At 48.7% G+C, this 18,012-nt stretch overlaps 1 protein-coding gene across 7 annotated transcripts in view; it reads right to left on the bottom strand.

Annotated features, from left to right (window-relative positions):
- Positions 1–232: 232 nt before the first annotated feature.
- Kcns3 (potassium voltage-gated channel modifier subfamily S member 3) overlaps positions 233–18,012 on the bottom strand; it is a 42,309-nt gene continuing 24,529 nt past the window's right edge. For 5 of the 7 annotated variants that reach the window (XM_033762877.1, XM_010607445.2, XM_010607443.2 and 2 more), the window contains 2 exons: positions 16,260–16,449; positions 234–2,255 (listed from right to left, as the gene is read on the bottom strand). In XM_033762877.1, the coding sequence (XP_033618768.1) occupies positions 727–2,196 (1,470 nt within the window). In that variant the 5' untranslated portion in view covers positions 2,197–2,255; positions 16,260–16,449 and the 3' untranslated portion in view covers positions 234–726. The other 2 variants (XM_010607448.2, XM_010607447.2) reach the window with 2 other exon arrangements.

Below are 18,012 nucleotides of genomic sequence, written 5' to 3'. Positions count from 1 at the left end.
TTCCACTCATGTGTCCCAAGCACCCACGTGTAATCATGGGTGCTAAACCCTGGACCTTGCGGTTCAGTCACAGACATGTTCCTCTACCTGCCACCAGCACAGGTCTGCTGAACTAAAGGTGTCACCGGTGTGTGTCCGAAATCCAGAGACACGAAGGAAGGACCCCTGTATTTGAAAAGAGCTTTTCCCTTTCAAGCCAAACGTGCACGCACTTAAATGTACTTCCTAGACACAAAAATGGAACAACCAACACATTCTCCATACCGAATCAGGAAGTTTATTAGGCTCCTAGTTTCCATGTCTAGAACGTGAACACGGATGTGCATGCATTGTCTCATCGTGTGGATCTCGCATGCAAGTCGTCTTCATCGGCTAGACCTCTGGTTGTTCTGGTCAGCAATGTACAGTTAGCTCAATGTGAGTAATGACAGTGCAGAATGAGGCATAAACTGTAGCAACGAATCCCACCCAGTATCATGGACTTTTTTTCCAAAACCATATACAACTCTCTCTGGTAAAAAATAAATTTCAGAACAAGACATTTAATTGACCTCACTGATAAAAAATAAAGATAATTCTATCATCTCAGAATTCAGCAATGAATGTCCAGCTATGGCTAGAAGTTACGCCCTGAGAAGTAAATGATTTCAACAAACCACTGAGGTGTATAAAGCTGTGTTAACCTAATGCCAGGAAAGTTCGCCGATACAGCACAGACGGCCCTGCTCACTGCGCCGCGCGGGTCTCCGCCGTTTTGCAGGCAGCCTCGTGGTCATCCGTGCTCGAGGCATCGGTGGACTCAGGGTCACTCACCACGATGCCCAGAGAGGACAGGCTGGCGATGAGGGCGTGGACCTTCTGGGCATAAACGTCCCGGATGTTGATGTAGGGCAGTTCGTGGCCCTTCTCCGGGGCTTCCTCACTGCGCTGGTCCACATCGAGGTCCTTTTGCTTCTGGTAGTACTTTGAGAACTTGTTAAAGATGATGGTGATGGGCAGAGCCACCACCAGGATGCCACAGAGGATGCAGGTGCTGGCGACGACCTTCCCGGCCAGCGTGACGGGGTGGGTGTCTCCGTAGCCCACGGTGGTCATGCTGATGGTGGCCCACCACCAGCAGATGGGGATGCTGGTGAGGCTGGATCCTTGGTCGTCCTTCTCCACAGAGTAGACAAGCACGGAGAAGATGGAGATGCCGACAGAAAGGAAAAGCAGCAACAGCCCGACCTCGTGGTAGCTGTGTCTCAGGGTGGCCCCGAGAGACCGGAGTCCTACCGAGTGTCGGGCAAGCTTCAGAATGCGGAAAATCCGCATGAGCCGGAGAATCTGGACCACCTTGCCCATGTTCTCGATGTCCTCGCTCTCTTCTTCCTTGGTGTCTACTGCCAGCGTGGCATAGAAGGGAATGATAGAGACAAAGTCAATTATGTTCAAAGGATTCTTCCAGAATTTCTTTTGACAGGGAGCAGCAACCAGCCGGATGGCAAGCTCCCCAGTGAACCATGCAATGCAGGCCATCTCCACACCCTCCAGCACGGGGTCGTCCACCTCTCCGTCCTCGTTCTGGAACTCTGACATGCTGTGCACACACATGGCCACGATGGAGGCCAGCACCACACTCAGGGACGAGATGGCGATCAGCTTGGCGGACAGGCAGGACGCTGGGTTCTCCATGCGGATCCAGATCTTCTTCCGGAGCTGACCAAATCGCAGCTGGTCAAACTTCTCCAGCTCCTTCTCGAAGAGAGAGGACTCTTCAAAGGAGGAGTCGGTGCTGGCATCGTTGCTTCTCTGCTCCCAGTCCTTGTCCTGGCTCTCCTCCTTGCGTTCCTGGTAGCGAGTGCTGCAGCAGGAGTCGATGAACAGCTCGTTGATGCCCCAGTACTCGATCTCCTGGCAGAACGAGAACACACACAGCTCCTCCGTGACATGCAGCTTCCCCGTGTAGTAAAAGTTCAGAACGTATCTGAACAAGGACGGGTTCCGGTCGAAGTAGTACTCTCTGTCGGCCACACTGTAGTCATCACACAGCTCCAGGATGGCCTCTTCCGAGTGGCAGCTGAGCAGCCTCCCCAGGCGGGTGTGAGGGAACCGCAGCAGGGTTCTCTGAGCCACAGACTGCTTAAAGCCCCCCACGTTCAAGTTCACCAGTTCCTCGTCTTGTCCAGGGTGACAAAAAAACTCACCAAACACCATGATGGATCCAGGAAGCAGTGCGCTGGCCGGAAAGGGAGACACAGGAGGTCACGCTGCGCCTGCAAGAGCACAAGCCGTGTTAGCATCGCGACCGTCCTGCCTGGCCACACCTACGTCCAGTCCGCCTCTCCGGACAGGGGCTGCACTGAGAGCAAGGCAAGGAATGCAAAGAAAATGAATGAACTGTTACCACCTAACAAAAGGAAAACGCGGACAAAACAGAATCTTTCAACACTTTGTGGACTTATAGATCTATCTTTTTTAGAAAACAGAGAAGACTGCAAAAGTAATTGGAAGAATCCTAGATACTACTTACTTGTTAAGCACTCAGACTCCTCCCCCAACACCACATACTCTGGACTCACACAGTCCAAGCATCCCGCAGCTCTGACATGTCGGGCTCGTGACAGCTCCCAGCTCCAGGCCTGCCGCTCCCTCCTCCCATCCACCGAGTGAGGGGGTGGACCGTCTACACCCGCAGAACTGTGGGTCCTCCCCTCCGCACTGAGCACGACCCAGGGCAGGCTCGGCTCAGCCTCTGTGCTGAGTGCTTTACTCCCTGAGAGCCCCGGCCTAGGTTTGGGCTGGACAACCAGCGGGACATAAGTATTCCCTGCCTTGTAGGCTGGCAGGTATCACTGCTCTTCCCAGGACGGTGTTTCAGGCGCAGCTGCACGATCTGGCAAAACCTTTACTGAAATGCGTGCTGAGTTCCCAGACACAGCATACTGCTCTCCTGCTCCTGGCCCTCAGTCTCCCACTCTGCCCTCAGCCACAATCGCCCCTGCGCACAGAGGCTACTCTCACCACACACAGGGGTGCTTTCAGTTCTGACACTAACCGGGCTGCACTAGACCTATCTCTCAGAGCGAAGAGTAGGTTTTGAGCATGGCCCGCTGGAGTCGTACTTCCGCCCCTGGTCACAAAGGGGTCCCCGTGGGACACACGAGAACCCCGCTGCTGGCCCTTCCAGCACTGTAAGGGAGAAGTGTGACAAGGCTGAGTCCAAAGCAAGCAGCAGGGGAATGACAGAGCCAATGCTGAAACCCAAGCTGACTTAATTCCAAAGCCTATGTTTTCTCCAGCACTGAACTCCGCCCACCTCATCTTCTCCCTCACTATAACCCCATAATCCAGAGCAGGAAGTGCTACACCATGGCATAGCCAGGAATCCTTGGGATCACTGAGAAAGGAGCAGAGGCCTTGGCTGGAGAGGCCTTACTGCAGCGGTGGCCGCGCAGAGCTGACCGAAGAGAGGGAGAAGCTCCCAAAGGAGCTGGGCAGGAGGCACACGGTACAAGGGCTGCTCAGCAGGCAGAAGAACATGGGCTGTATGCTGTCAGCAGAGCACAAAAGAGTCTTAATCAACAATGGACAAGGCTGCGCTTGTGACTATGGCTGAGAAAGATCCCTCTGAGGATGGATGCTCTGCCTCCATGCCACAGCACACAAGGACCCCTTGCCAATTGCTGGCACCATGTTCTTAGACTCCCAGCCTCTAGAGCTGTGAGATAAACTTCTTTCCTTTATAAATTAAAAACAGTTAAGTTTGGTGTGGTGGTGCACACCTGTAATCCGAGCACTTCAGGAGGATGAAGCAGAAGGATCAAGTCTGAGCCCAGCCTGCACAGTCTGGGAGACCCCATCTCATAATAACCAATTAAAAAACAGGGCTGGAGATGGAGCTCAGTGTGAAAGCCCTGAGGTCAATCCCCACTGCTGTCAATAATTAATAATTAATAATAATAACAAAGACTGTGCTTCCCCACAGGGCTGAAGAGCTCGGAGGCAAGGCTGGGGCTCAGGAGACAGGACAGAGAGGAGCAGCAGAGGAGCCAGGACCCGAGTCACACAGTGGGGTGCACATGGAGACCATGAGGAGTCCAGAAGCTATACAGTGGAAGTGACAAGAGAGGCAACTGGCTGGACAGAAAAGGGCAGGACTCGGGAGGTGTGCTGTCCTAACTGGCCTGAGGGGGTGGACGGTGAGCCCAGAAAGGAGGCAGAAAGTCAGAAAGGAAAGTGCAATCTGTCGGCAAGAAAGAAGACTCTTTCTCCAAAAGGGACACACTAGAAGTCACAGCCTTAAAATGCAGCCCCTGCTGTCCACCCCTGGAGGGAACACAGGAGCATTTGCTCTCAAGAAACCCATGCCGAATGTATTGCATGAAACCAGAGACTGTAACATGGCTGGCAGCGCTTAATAGGTTTGCTGACCTCTTCCAAAAACTCAATTTTCCCCCTCTGCTTTCTGTTTTCGATTAGATATCTTCTTTGCGAGGCCTAAATCAGAGCTGCTGACTTGGTCCAAATATTTATATAACTTCACATCTGTGAAAGCCAGCTCACGCTCATGGCATATGTAACAGTAAAGTGTTCCAAGGAACTACTTTAGCTAAGCTGCTGCTCAGGCTTTCATGGAAGTTATCTTCTGGTGAATTATTTCTCCCCGCTCGGCCTCCTGGAAGCCAGCGATGATGGAAGTCAGTGTCTGTCTCTGCGACACTCGCAGTGCATGTGGCCTCCTGGCTGGGGCGTGGGACCCCCTTCCCAGGCTCCATCACTTTTCTGAGCGCACGCTCATCACCGCACTGCCAGTCTTCCCACTCTGTTCCTGCTCCTTGTTTACTCTGTACCAGTGAAGGAGAGCCTGTCACGAGGTTCACCCATCCCACGGTCTGGGCGCAAGAGCAGCACGCATCATAACCAGACGTCCCGACAGAGGCCCTCAGCAGGGAGAGGACAGCGTCTCCAGGGCCCACATGAGCACCCTGGCTCAGCAGCAGCCGAGAGGCCCTGGCCAGCGTGGGTTTCCTCGACTGAGCCTGGACCATGTCAGCCCAGCTGGGGCCGGAGTCAGAGCTCTCACCAGTACCAGCTGCAGGCAGCTCCCTCGCGCAAACGTTTTGCGGTCACACCAATCCTCCTCTGTCAGACTTGGCCAGGAAGAAGCGGAGTCAGAGATGGGGGCCGCTGTCCAGGCCCAGGGCAGAGGCCCAGGGCAGGCTGCTGCCCAGCTCAGCACTCCCTGTCTTCTGTGTCCCTACTCACACGTCAAGGCCACAGAGACCCTGAGCAGCATCGTCTCCAAGATACCTGCACTCGGGCAGCGTTCCTTAACAGCGTCTCACTTAGTTCTGTCAGGGCATGTGGACAGGGTCACAGGTATATCTGTGTGTGTGTAAAGTATAAATATTTATAAATAGATTTCATATAAAGCTTATATGTACATAACATACAGTGTAAATATAGTTGGCCCTCCGGGTCCCAGAGTTCCACATCCCAGCCAACTACAGATCACAGATACCTTTTGCGGGGCAGGTAGTGCACGCCTTAAATCCTAGCACTCGGGAGGGTGAGGCGAGACAATTGCAAGTTAGGCCCAGACTGGCAAACTTAGCGACTCAGCAGCACACTGTCCCAAAATAATTTTTTTTAATGTTAAGGGGCTCGGATGCTGCTCAGTGCAAAGGTCATGGGTTCATTCCTAGCACCTCAAAAACCAAACTTTAAAACTTGCATCTGTACTGAGCACATACAAACTGTTTTTATTTCTCACTGTTCCCCAAACAAGGCAACACGATGACTACTGACACAGAGTGTATCTGGATTGGGTATTATAAGTCCCCTGGAGATCATTTAAACTTTAAATACAGGAGGGTGTGTGCAGGTCTCACAAATGTGGTAACTACTGTACCACTCGCAGAAGGGCCTGAGCGACTGAGGACCTATGGAGCTGCTGAAACCACTCCCCACGAGAGACAACCACAAGAGCACGTGCATGTGCGTGCATGTGTGTGTGCACGTGTGCATAGAAGTAGACATGCCGAGAACCATACGCTCCTAAACGAAAACATGGGCAGCTCATTCATAACCCAGAAGCATGAAAAGCTTTTCTAATTCTGACTCAAAACACAGGGACAAAATAATGAAAGAAAATAAATTTGATGGCATGCAAGCACATTTTGATAATGGAAAAAAATATACCATAGCAGCGTAAAAAAGGAATATGAAGAAATAATTGCCATGCATATCATAAATGAGAAATTAATACATTTAATGTAAAAAGAACCTTAAAACAGAAACCAAGAAACCAAGCAATAACAGTACAGAAAAATAGGCAAGAGATGGAGCCAAAAAAAGCTCACTGAAAAAAATGTGGTTCTGAAGTCAGGAAAAAATTGTTCAACTTTGTGGGCTGGGGACTTAGCTCAGTGGCAGCAAACCTGCCTGGAAAGCACAAGGTCCTGAGTTCGATTTCTGTTGCTGGAAATAAATAAATTAAATAAATAATTTAAAATGGTTAACTTTAAAAAAAGTTCAACCTTGCTCACAGAAAGAGACCTGCACATGAAACTACAGTTTAATATGGCAAATTGGGGGAAAGCCAAAGATAAAACTCCATATTCTACCGATGAGTCTGTGGTAAGCAGACACTCTACATGGTGGCGTAAACACAGAATGTGAGGGAACCCTAAGGAGCAGAATTTAGCAAAACCACAAAGGCCTCTACCCTTCGACCATCAATTCCTCTTCCAGAAATCTTTCCCTGAGGTAGGCAAAACTAGGAAACACTTGCATAACTGGAAACAACCTAAGTATCCATTAACAAGAATTGGATTTTGAAAAAGCCACGTGTGTGTGTGTGTGTGTGTGTGTGTGTATGCAATGGAGTGATTTCTAGGCTGATTTAGTTAAGTAAAGAAAAAAGCAAGTAACATAAGTGTCAATAGTGTGCTACACTTTACCTAAGGGGATGGAAACAAGTACATACACCATACATACACCATACATACACCATACGTACACCATACGTACATACATACATACACCAGAGTGTATGCTTATATAATGAGAAAGAAACAGTGAAAACATAAACCAAAATTTAGAAAAATGCTTTCTTACATGAAGATAAAAAGAAGCAGGGCATAAGAGACAGCAATGGAAGCTGGATATGATAACTACATAAATGTTTTACATAATTAAGAAACAAAAATAAAAATGAAACAAGCATTAACTGTGCAACAAATTGGTGGTTACTTCAAAAAGATGAATGGCTTCAAAATATTTTAAAACAAAATCATTTGATTAGACATGCCTACTGGTACAGTATATACCTTGGGACAAGAGTCTTACAGAAATTTGAAAGCATTTTTAGTAATCGTGTTGGTATAACTACTCTGAAATTTTTATACACACAGGACAAAGCAAATATGCTGTTATGTTAATGTCATTAGGCACCCTAAGACTCTGGACATAAAATTTTTAAAAATATTAATATAAAAATAAAACAAATTAAGTAAAATAACCCACTGGCCTCAATTTGGGTTGGAAATATCAATCTGAGCACGCGACTTGCATTTCACCAAAAGAAAATCTTTCTTCACTCTGTCCACTGGTCAGACATGGAGGCCTCCTGCCTCGTTGGACCCACCTCCCTCAGAACCCAGCACAGCTTGTGGGAGCGCACACAGCTGAGGGCTCCCCACTGAGCCCCATACCAGGAACAACATCCGGCTAAGGACAGTGGCCACCCAGCACACGTTCGACCCCTCCCAGGGCCAACCATGAGGTGTACAAAGACCTTTTAACTGAGGTGGCAGGCCAGCTCCCTAGAGTCAGATGTGGTTTCTGCTGAATCCCCATCACATTCAACCCCTCCCTTCACCTGGTTCTACTTCCTTCCCTTCCCCAGGGCAGTGACCTCCAAGGGCACCCACCAACCCACTTCCTGCAGAATCTGTCTCAGTCTGTTTCTTGGGAAACCCAGCTGAAGGTGTCGGTCAAAAGCAGTGAACACCCTGAGATTGGTCAAACTGAGATATCTAACTTCAATTTCTCACTTTAAACACAGGGGTCTGTGAAGGAACAGGCAATCCCAGCCTGGGGCACAGGATGAGCCTGGAATATCATGTTACATGAAAAAGCAAGGAAACTGCAAGGGTGACAGCCAAAGACTAAAGACCAACTTAAGGAGACTTACACTGCCCAAGTCAGGAAATCTTGCCTCAAGTGAAAACAAATCTGTAACAGACTGAAACACATCAAGTATGTAAAAATTCCTGAATTCATAATTATTTTTAAAAACAAATAAATACATTGGTTACTTTTGGAGCCCTAGAATACCGAGTCATTCATTATTCTGTGAAAAATAAAGGGAACACTCAAACATTCATTCTGCCTTCCTGCTTGAATTATACTTTAAGAAAACAATATAGGGGTTAACGAGGGACATTTTTCTTTTTAAAAATATTCCTATAATGAAGAATATAGCAGTGGAAAAAATTTAAATGGTACACTGCAAAATAATTATTTACATTCAAAAACAAACAAGTTGAAAGAAAAGAATGAGAACTGAATGGGCTAAACTGAGGATCACACAAAATAAAATTTAAGACAAAAAATTGTTAGTAGAGACAGAGGGCATTTATAGTAATACAAGAGTCAATCCATCAAGAAAGCATAAGAATTATAAATGTATGTATGTAGAAATGGGCCCAGAACGTAAGGAAAAGAAATACGATGCAAAAGTCTTCAGCATCCCCGCTGTATCTTCGAGTGCACACTTCTAAACCTCCGCAGTCAGTCCACTCTGCCTCTTGCTGATTTCCCTGAGACTCCTTGCTCTTGATGGGAGGTGGGAACCTGCACCCCGTCCCTCATGGGTGAGGCAGGAACCCCATGTCTGTGGCAGGACCTCCTTGGGCTCTGTCTGGCGAGAGAGAAGACCTGGCTACAGGAGCAGCAGGGTCTAAGATAAGACCCAAAATGAGGTAGGATAGAAAATATAAAGATACAAAACACTAACAGAGCTGAAGGGAGAAGCAGACAGTTCAACGGTAACAGCCCAAGATTCCAATGCCCCATTTTCAATGTGGGATGACAAATCCACAGGGCTGAAGACATCTGAACACTGCAAACTGACAGGAAGGGCTCTCCCCTGCGCATTCTGCAGCAGGCATTCTCCAGCACGCCGCCAGCCCTCCCTCCCTGTGACAGATTCAGACACCACCCTTCAGGGCAGTCAGAGGCTCCTGTCCATTGGCGCTGGCCCTGGGGCCGCAGTGGCAGAGGGCACCCTGGCAGCGCTCATGGTGAAGGAGCCCGTCCTTCTCATGACCGCAGAACATGGAGGAGAGAAAGGGAGGCCAGGCCTAGGGTCCCTCTGAGGGCACACGCTCACCCCCAGCTGCTCTCCACAAAGTCCCTCCTCCCCACGAAGCCAGCGCTCCTGGGAGCTGAAGACCAAGCCTACAACTGTGAGTGTCTGAGGACATTCAAGAGCCGAACACCAGCAAAAACTATTCATCAGTGCAAGCATGTGTACCAACCAAAACGAAGGCAACTGTACATTGATAACAGCGGAAATCTGGGTGAGACTTTTTAACATGGAAATTAACAACCCTTTTAAACAACTGATGAGTCAGCTGGGCACAGCAGCACTTCCCTATAAATCCCAGCACTCAGGAGGCTGAGGCAGGAGGATCACCATAAATTCAAGGCCAGCCTGGGCTACATAGTGAATTCAAGACCAGCCTGAACCAGATAGTGAGACCATGTCTGAAGAAAGCAAAACACAAAAATCAAAACCAATAAAACAAAGGAAAATGTTAAATGGAAATTTAAAATGCTTTGAGATGAACAAAGACAAAAATTTGAAGGAACATAACAAACTTAGAGGTTGCTAAACGCTTCTAACAGTGTTTAGAAGAAAATTTACAGCTTTACACACCATACTAAAAGAAACATCAAATTGAGAACTTTCTCCTTTAAGAAAATAAAAAGAAGAAACTACACCCAGAGAGAGAGAGGGAGAGAGAGAGAGATTAAGAAGTTATTGAAATTGAGCATATGGACAAAATTTTTTAAAACATAACAAAGTCACCAGGCATGGAAGCACATATTTGTTGTAATTCTAGCACTCTTAGGAGGCTGAAGCAGGAGTACCATGAGTTCCAGCCCAGCCTGGGCAACTCAGTGAGATCCTGTCTCAAAGGAAAGAAAAGAACTGAGGATCTAGCTCAGTGGTGGTAGAACACGTACAGAAATAAATCAACAAAGCCAAAAGATGTTAAAGTATGCTTAAAAGAAAATCAATGAAACTGATAAATCTTTAGCTAGACTAAGAAAAAATGCAAGAAATTAGGAAAAAAATGAGAGCAAAATGGGTGATGAAAGAGGTTCCATTCACCATGGAGAGCCATGTAACTGTACATCCACAGATCACAGACCCCAAGTGGGCAAACGGCTAGAAACACACAACCTACAGGAAGTAGGAAGTAGGAGAGGAATGCTCAGCTCCCAATTCATTCTAAGAAGCCAGTGTTACCCTCACACCAAGCTAGAAAAAGACAGGACAAGAACCCCACAAACCAGTATCTCGTGCATATACATGTAAAAATTTTCAAGAAAGCACAGCAAACCAAATCCAACAAAATATGAAGGGATTATATACCATGAATACTAAGATTTATTTGAGGAATGTAAGGCTGACCTGACAAACTTGAATCAATCAAAACACACTCAGGGACTAAATGAGGAAAACATTACCATCTCAATAAATGCAAAAGAAGCATTTAAGAAATCAAAAACCCTTCATGTTTACACACACACACCAAATTCAGACTAGAACTTCTCTAAGTTGATGAAGGACATCTATGAAAAAAATTACAGCTAAAAACATTCTTGATACTCAAAGATGGAAAGCCTATTCTCATTACTTCACTGTACTAGATGTTCTAGTGGGGAAAATTAGACAGGAAAAAGAAAATGCCTCCAGATTGAAAACAAAAAAGTAACATGAGCTTATACATATAGAAAATGCTACAGAGTCTACCACACACACACACACTCACACACACACACACACACACACAAATTATATGAACTAATAAATTCAGTGGTATTACAAGAAATAAAATTAATATACAAAACTCAATTCTCTTTTTGTATATCATCAATGAGAAAATACAATATGAAATCTAAAAAATAACATTTACAATAGCATCAAAAATGATAAAATACTTAGGAACAGATTTAACAAAAGTGATGTGAATTTGTACATTAAAAACTAGAGAACACTGCTGAAAGCAGTTAAAGAAGACATAAGTCTGTGGAATGACATATTATGGTTATGAGTTGGAAGACACACTGCTGTTAAAACGACAACGCTCCCCAAATTAATCTACGAATTCAAAATCCTCTTCTCGGAAATCAACAATTGGTTTGTAAAATTCATATGGAAACACAAGGGACCCAGGAAGCCAAAACAATCCTGACATACAAGGGTGCAGGGCTCAAACTGTGACTGGGACCCCACAAGCGGCAGCAGCGGAGACGGTGTGGCACTCAGAGGACCGGCAGAAAGAGAAAAGGAGCAGAACTCTGGAGTACAGAAAGCCCACTTCTCATTGCTATTAACAAAATAGCTCAGGTGGGGTGATTTACGAGAAAGCGGCTCCTCTAGCTCGGGATCCCGGAGGCACCTTGTGGCCGCAGAGGCAAGTGAGCCTGTAAGAGCGAGAGCACGCTGTCAGACCAGAGGCCCGCGGGCCTCACCCCACTCCCGGTCACCGCCGCGCAGATGCGGGTCAGCACCCCGGGAACTCCCTGAGCTCCTGGGGTCTTTCGCCCACTCCCCCGCGGACCCACCGACTGGGCTCCTGGGTACGTTACCAAGAGAAACTACAGCCTGTGTCCAGACTAAAGCAAGAACTGAGTGTTCACAGTAGCTGTGTTCGGAATGGCAAAGAGGAAACCGCCCCGAGGTCCACTAACTGATGAGCGCGCGAACCAGGAGCAGACCCTCACGTGATGGGCAATACTCGGCTATAAAAAGCAATGACCCGGCCACGCGGACCCACACGCATCCGCTCTGCAAACACTGTGCTAATGAAGATCCAGACAAAGGCCACTATCATGCAATCCCACTTCCCAGTGGGACACTCCGAGGGACGCATCACTGGGCAATCTCATCACCGTGCACAGATCATACGCTACAGTGACGTACACCAGAGAGCTACAACCTCGTCTTATGGGGCCATGGTCACAGACTAGTTCTGGGTGACGACATAGAAGACCTGTCATCGTGAAGTGTCATTCTGTGTCACCCAGCCGTACATAAAGCATGCATAGTAAGCAGACCCACGGAGGCAGTGGATTCGTGCCTGCTGAGAACGGGGATTGCTAATGAGTACGGCTTCTTTTGGGGGTGATAAAAATACTCTGGATTAAAATGGTTGCCAAATCTTATGAATATTCTAAGAACCACTGAATTATACATTTTTACAAGGAAAATTTTATTGGGCTTTTCTCAATAAAACTGTCCTTGAAAAAAGCTAATGAATGAAAAAGGAGTAAGAGAATTAAAACGTGGCCATTTTGAAACCCTATTAATAACAGATCTAAGCAATGGTTATCGTTGGCTGCCAAAGCCCAGATTAAACCCAGATGAGAAATTTCCTAACAAATAGATCAGAGTTACAATATCTGACCCCTGATCATCCAGGCAGCAAAATTCAGACTGTCAGAAAGCAAACAGGACAAATCAAAGAAATAGCGAACAAAACCAAAGTGAGGACTTGGTATAATCACTGCTTCTATCAAGCCAAATGCTGACATTCAGGGACACTGGAACAACAACTAGACACTCAATCACATAAAGGATTGTTAACTTCTGGTTTCCTAATGGGACTGCCATTATGTTCTTTGAAAGGAGTCCTTATACTCTGGAAATGCATGATAAAGTTATACAGCAGCTGGGATCTATGTCTAGGAACACAGGGAAAAGTAAGCTCACTGTTCACACAAGATGGCCATGAGCCCACCCTGGTGAGCGCTGGGTGCCGGGTACCCCAAATGTAACATATCACCCTCTCTGTTTCTGCACACGGAAACCTCCCTATGAAAATGACTTCAGAACAACCTGCTCAACGGCTTCGCTGGCCGTGCACTGCAGAATGTGCTTCACACACGGCACTGCTCAACCTTACACACCAGCAGCTGGGGTGGTGTGGACCCAGCAGGCAGAGGGAGCAAGGGGCTGTCTGCTGAGACGCCCCACTGCAGAGTTCACCCTGGGTCACCAGCTTGCATGGCAGACTTGCCGCTATTGCTCAGACCGTGCGCTTACTGCTTGAATGGCAGGGGCAGAGACCGGCTGGCGTCTTCGTCTGGGGATTTGCTGCCTCTTCTGAGGGGTGATGTCTTAGCATGGTGAGCGCAGGTGGGGTCTCAGGCAGGGCACATCTGTGTGGTACAGTGGCACTTGGCCCCCCTGCAGAAGGACCCACAGCTGTTCTCCCTTCTGCCTAAAGGAGCCTGGACTGGTCCCTCTCGGTGATGACTCTACACACAGGGCCTGGCCACGTGATGCGTCCTGGTGTTTGTCAGATTAAAAGAGGGAAAAGGAGGTCGAAATCCAAGATACTACCGAAAGCTCCAAAGAAAAAGTACACCAATCCTCCTGCCTCCACACAGAGCCGAAAAGCCTTTCCTATCCTCCTCTTCACAGTACATTCCCAGCTCTCCCAGCTTTGTGCTCAGACCACTGTGTCTTCTCACAGCCGATACACAAACAACTCAGACATTGTTTGCTTTGCTCAGAAAAGTAGCAAGTAATGCAAGCCAGCCTTTTCTTATTGAACAGAATCATTTTTAAAAATCAATTCCATAAAAGTAAATAAAAACCTAAATTCCTTTTTCCTTCCACTTGTCAAAACAAAAGCACAATTAGTTATGTCATTAAAGAAAAAGGCCATTTTCAACATTAATACTGCCATCTTTTCCGAACATTTCCTTGAGTTTCATTTCATTCCATTAAGTGCAAAGGAAAAAATGTTTGCATTTTTATGAGTGTAGGCAAGGTGAAATTCAATTTCTGACCCTCCATGTGCTACGTCTCAGATGTGCTTTGTCCCAAGAGTCCATGAGTTAGAGTGTGGCCCCTGGGGCAGTGGCGCCTGCAGAGGTGGTGGACCTCTAAAAGGTAGGCCTGGAGGGAACGGGTCAGGTCATGGTGGCACCGCCCAGGAGGGCTGGGCAGCTCCCAGCATCCAGGTCAGTCTCAGGACAGCAGGCTGTAAGTGCCAGCCGACCCCTGGCTCTCTCCACACACACGTCCTCATGCTGTGTGGACTTTCAGCCACCAAGAGTGTGAATCAAACAGATCTCTTTTCTTTACAAATTACTCAGTCCTAGGTGTCTATTAGGCAACAGAAAAGACTAAAAACTCCGTGTGACTCTATACCAAATAAAACCATGCAAACATAAACAGAACTGAAAATCTAATGCCACTATGGTCCCATCCAGCAGGGTCTTCCCTGACATCCGTCCTCACAGTTCTTCCTGCTCCAGGAGGGAGACACACAAGAACCCCCATGAGGGGAAGAACAGCAAGCATGACAAGCCCAGGCCCTCCTCCACCCAGGCCGGGTGGGAAGTGGGGTACTGGGGACTTGAATCCAGGCTCCATGAATCAGTGTTTTTTTACAGCAGCGAAACAGAAATAAGTAGCTGTTCATGGGCATCGATCCCAGACATGCCCAGAGTAGGAGTGCAGAACACAAGAAGCTTCGAAGAGCCTTCTGGACGTGAGGCTTTGTCCCCAGGAGCAGTACTGCCTGGGCACCTGAGCTCCTGCACAGGGCTTCCCCAAGGGGCCTGTGTGCCTCACAGCAGCACACGGGCATGAGAACACCCAACACTGCCCCAGCTTTCACATGCTGAATGGGACAGACTGAACCCGGCAGGCCCCTCCTCGATGTGAGCCACGGGAAGCAACCAGCGGAGCAGAAGACAAGGCCTCCGAAAAGCCTGTGAGCGCCTCTTCTCAGGGCCATGTCCCTGGAGGAGGAAGACCCTTGATCCACAGAAGGAAAGGCTGAGCTCACCTTGGACACAAAATAGCAAATGCAAAGGGTCTTTTGAAAACAGGAGGCACGAGGCACAAGTAAAACTTCAGCCTGAAAATAAGAGCTCTGAGGGTCCTCTGCCTTCCCTCTCCTAACTGGAGCAACCAGGCAAGCGCAGTCTCATTCCCGTCTGACCTTTATTTAGCACGACTGCTCCTCTCTGGAAACTCCAGAGATCCCTGTACTTCCCAAAGCTCATCTCCAAAGAGGCTGCTCAGAAGGCTGAGTGATTTAGTGAGCCACCAGCCAGAAATCCGTCCTGTTTGTAAAAGGCAAACAATCACAAATGACAGCTTTTGACCAAGAAGACATGGACTTTGTCCCACGAGAAACCTCTAACCCTGGGCCACACTGCGTGGACACAGGGAAATGCCACCAGCAGCACAGCTGGGAGGGCTCCCGGAGAACCTGCAGGCACCTCGGCCGGCTTAGTGGTTCTCTCCCCACCAGCCCATGCCTCCCACAGCCCTGCGCACTCCTGCGTGCCGGCTCTAACACAAGATGTGGCAGCTCTGCCCTTCTCCCTGGATGTCGGTATGACTGGTCTTCACGCTCACTCTGGGCTCCGCACAGAAGGGGTCACCTACTTCTGCCGGCAGCTACTGCCCCTACGCTGAATGCTGTCTAGTGAAAGACCGTCACTTATCTGAAGGGAGTGGCCAAAACTGTCATCTCTTTGATCAAAAAGTCAGCAGAAGGACCTAGGCCAAGCACGGCAAAATTCGATGTTTCCGATGGCCACACAAGTCCATCATCAAATATAGGAGTGGCTGGGGCCTCCTGAAGGACCTTGTGGAACAGGAGAGCCTAGGACGCAGCCACGTCTGGGTCGGGATGGTGGGCCGTGGGGACACGTCACTGGGTGCTCCGGGAGAACCAGAAGGCCAGACGTTTACGTGGGCTCCTTCAACTTAATCTGAACTCACCCAGGGTATCTCAAAGGCTGTGCCGCTCACACAAAGCACTTCCTGGTGTGTGACTGAGGCAGACGTGTCTGGATTCCAGCTCACAGGCATCCACGTGAAGCCAGACACAACTCTGACCGACCCGACCCTTTCAGGCCCAGCCCTCTCTTCACTGTCACTGCCTTGGAAGGCTCATCCTCCTCTGACAGACACAGACACAGAAGCAACACGGAAAGGCAGCTCTTACCCCGGTGGTGGAGACGTCACGCACTCTGCCCTCATCCTGCCAAGGGAAACGGCCATCCTCAGGCAAAAAGCTCCACCCTTCTCCCTGCACCAGAACTCGGGCTGTGCGCAGGCATTTAGTGGCAAAAGGAAGAAAAGAATCCCACGGTCCGGTTGTCCAAGCCGAAACAATCACTGGAAAGAGCAGCTGCCTGCAGAAGGAAGCATACAACGCGTTATAACTCCAGTGACAAACATGCCCAGGATTCTCCAGCTCAGACTTGGGGCTCTGGACACTGGGCCCTGAGACCCAAACCCACAGGCCAGTGAGGCTCCAGGGTTGGCTGCCGTTCCCTGGGACCAGCACCCTAACTGAGCACACAGACGGTCCCAGAACTCTCCAGCCTGGGCTGCAGCCTCAGGCTCGGGTATCTCCATGGACTCAGCCAGCGAGGCTGCCAAGGGGACCCAGGCACAGAAGGAAGTCCCCTCCCGCCACACACCGCCTTACACGAGTGGCTCCTCCCAAGTCACCAGGATGTACACAGAGACTTCCAAGGGACCACATCTGGACCCATTTCAGAGACAGACTGAAACTGCGGACACTGCTGTACCACAGTTAATTCTCCTGTCTAATTTCAAAGCAATGGATCTCAAAGCCTAGCCAAATTCAACTTTTCCTTACCTATCCATTATTATTTTTCACAGGTGCTAATTAGAGTCCACTGATTAACACTGGGGGTGGGGGTTACATTTGTGTCAAACAAAAATACAAATTTCCACTTCTATCTCTGCTGGATTTGCACCAGCATCTAAGCACTCATCAACACCGGGTTCAGGAGGGGGAGAAGAAAAGAAAATATTGATTCTGAAAAAAAGGCAGGAAGACACACCCCAGCTGTGCCTGTCATCAAACCGTCTCTGTGGTCGTCAAATCTGCCGCCTGGTCCTGGGCTTCGGGGTCACAGCACAGCCAGCCAGGGCCTGCTCCCCGCCTGCCCTGCAGGCTCACAGGCCCTGAGGCAAGGAGATGAGTGGGGTCCTGGAGATGTGGGGGTGGCGGTGGGCCAGGCAGGCACACAGCTCCCAACGGGTCACAGCAAGGGCAGGGACCCTCAGCACAGGCCAGCTTTGCACCTCCTACACAGATGGTGGTGAAGAGGGACCAGCAGCAGACGGCAGCTCCCCAACCCCAACTTCTGAGCAGGGCTCGTGGTAGAGGACATAGAGAAATCTCAATAGGGAGAAATAAAATCAGCTCAGGAGCCAAAACCTCCTCCTTCCACCCTCTCTCCTCCTCCAAGGTCTCCCAGCAACACGGGACTGGGTGGCCTTAGACGTCTGTATGCCCCCGAAACACAGAAATGCCACTGTATTTTAAAAGGCTTGATCCCATGCCCTGAGTCCTTTTCCCTGTTAGATCCAGTCTCAGATGCAGCACATTTTAAGGTAGCATAAAGTTAATCCTAACTGCACACAGCTTTGATATCACTATATTAATTACTGAAGGAAGAAAATAACAAAGGACTTAGCTGTTCAGGATTCAGGTGGCCCGGGCACTGCTAGAAGTTCATCGCGCTGGCTCACCGTGGAAATGCGGGGCCAGCCTGGGACAGGCCGCAGAGCTGGCCCAGTGTCAACTCCGAGGGGCCCTCAGGTGTGCGATGACTGAGGGACAGCCAGCTACCCATTTCTCTCCTCGCCACAGAAACTCCGAATTCCTGTCTTACCCCACTTTTTATCCCATGATTCTTTTTTTTTTTTTTTAATTAAAC

The sequence above is a fragment of the Fukomys damarensis genome, unplaced genomic scaffold (genome assembly GCF_012274545.1).
Source record: "Fukomys damarensis isolate Sample0158 unplaced genomic scaffold, DMR_v1.0_HiC HiC_scaffold_2, whole genome shotgun sequence".
Taxonomy (NCBI): domain Eukaryota; kingdom Metazoa; phylum Chordata; class Mammalia; order Rodentia; family Bathyergidae; genus Fukomys; species Fukomys damarensis.
The sequence above is the reverse complement of the archived record's forward strand: the minus strand, read 5'-3'. Positions and strand labels throughout refer to the sequence as shown.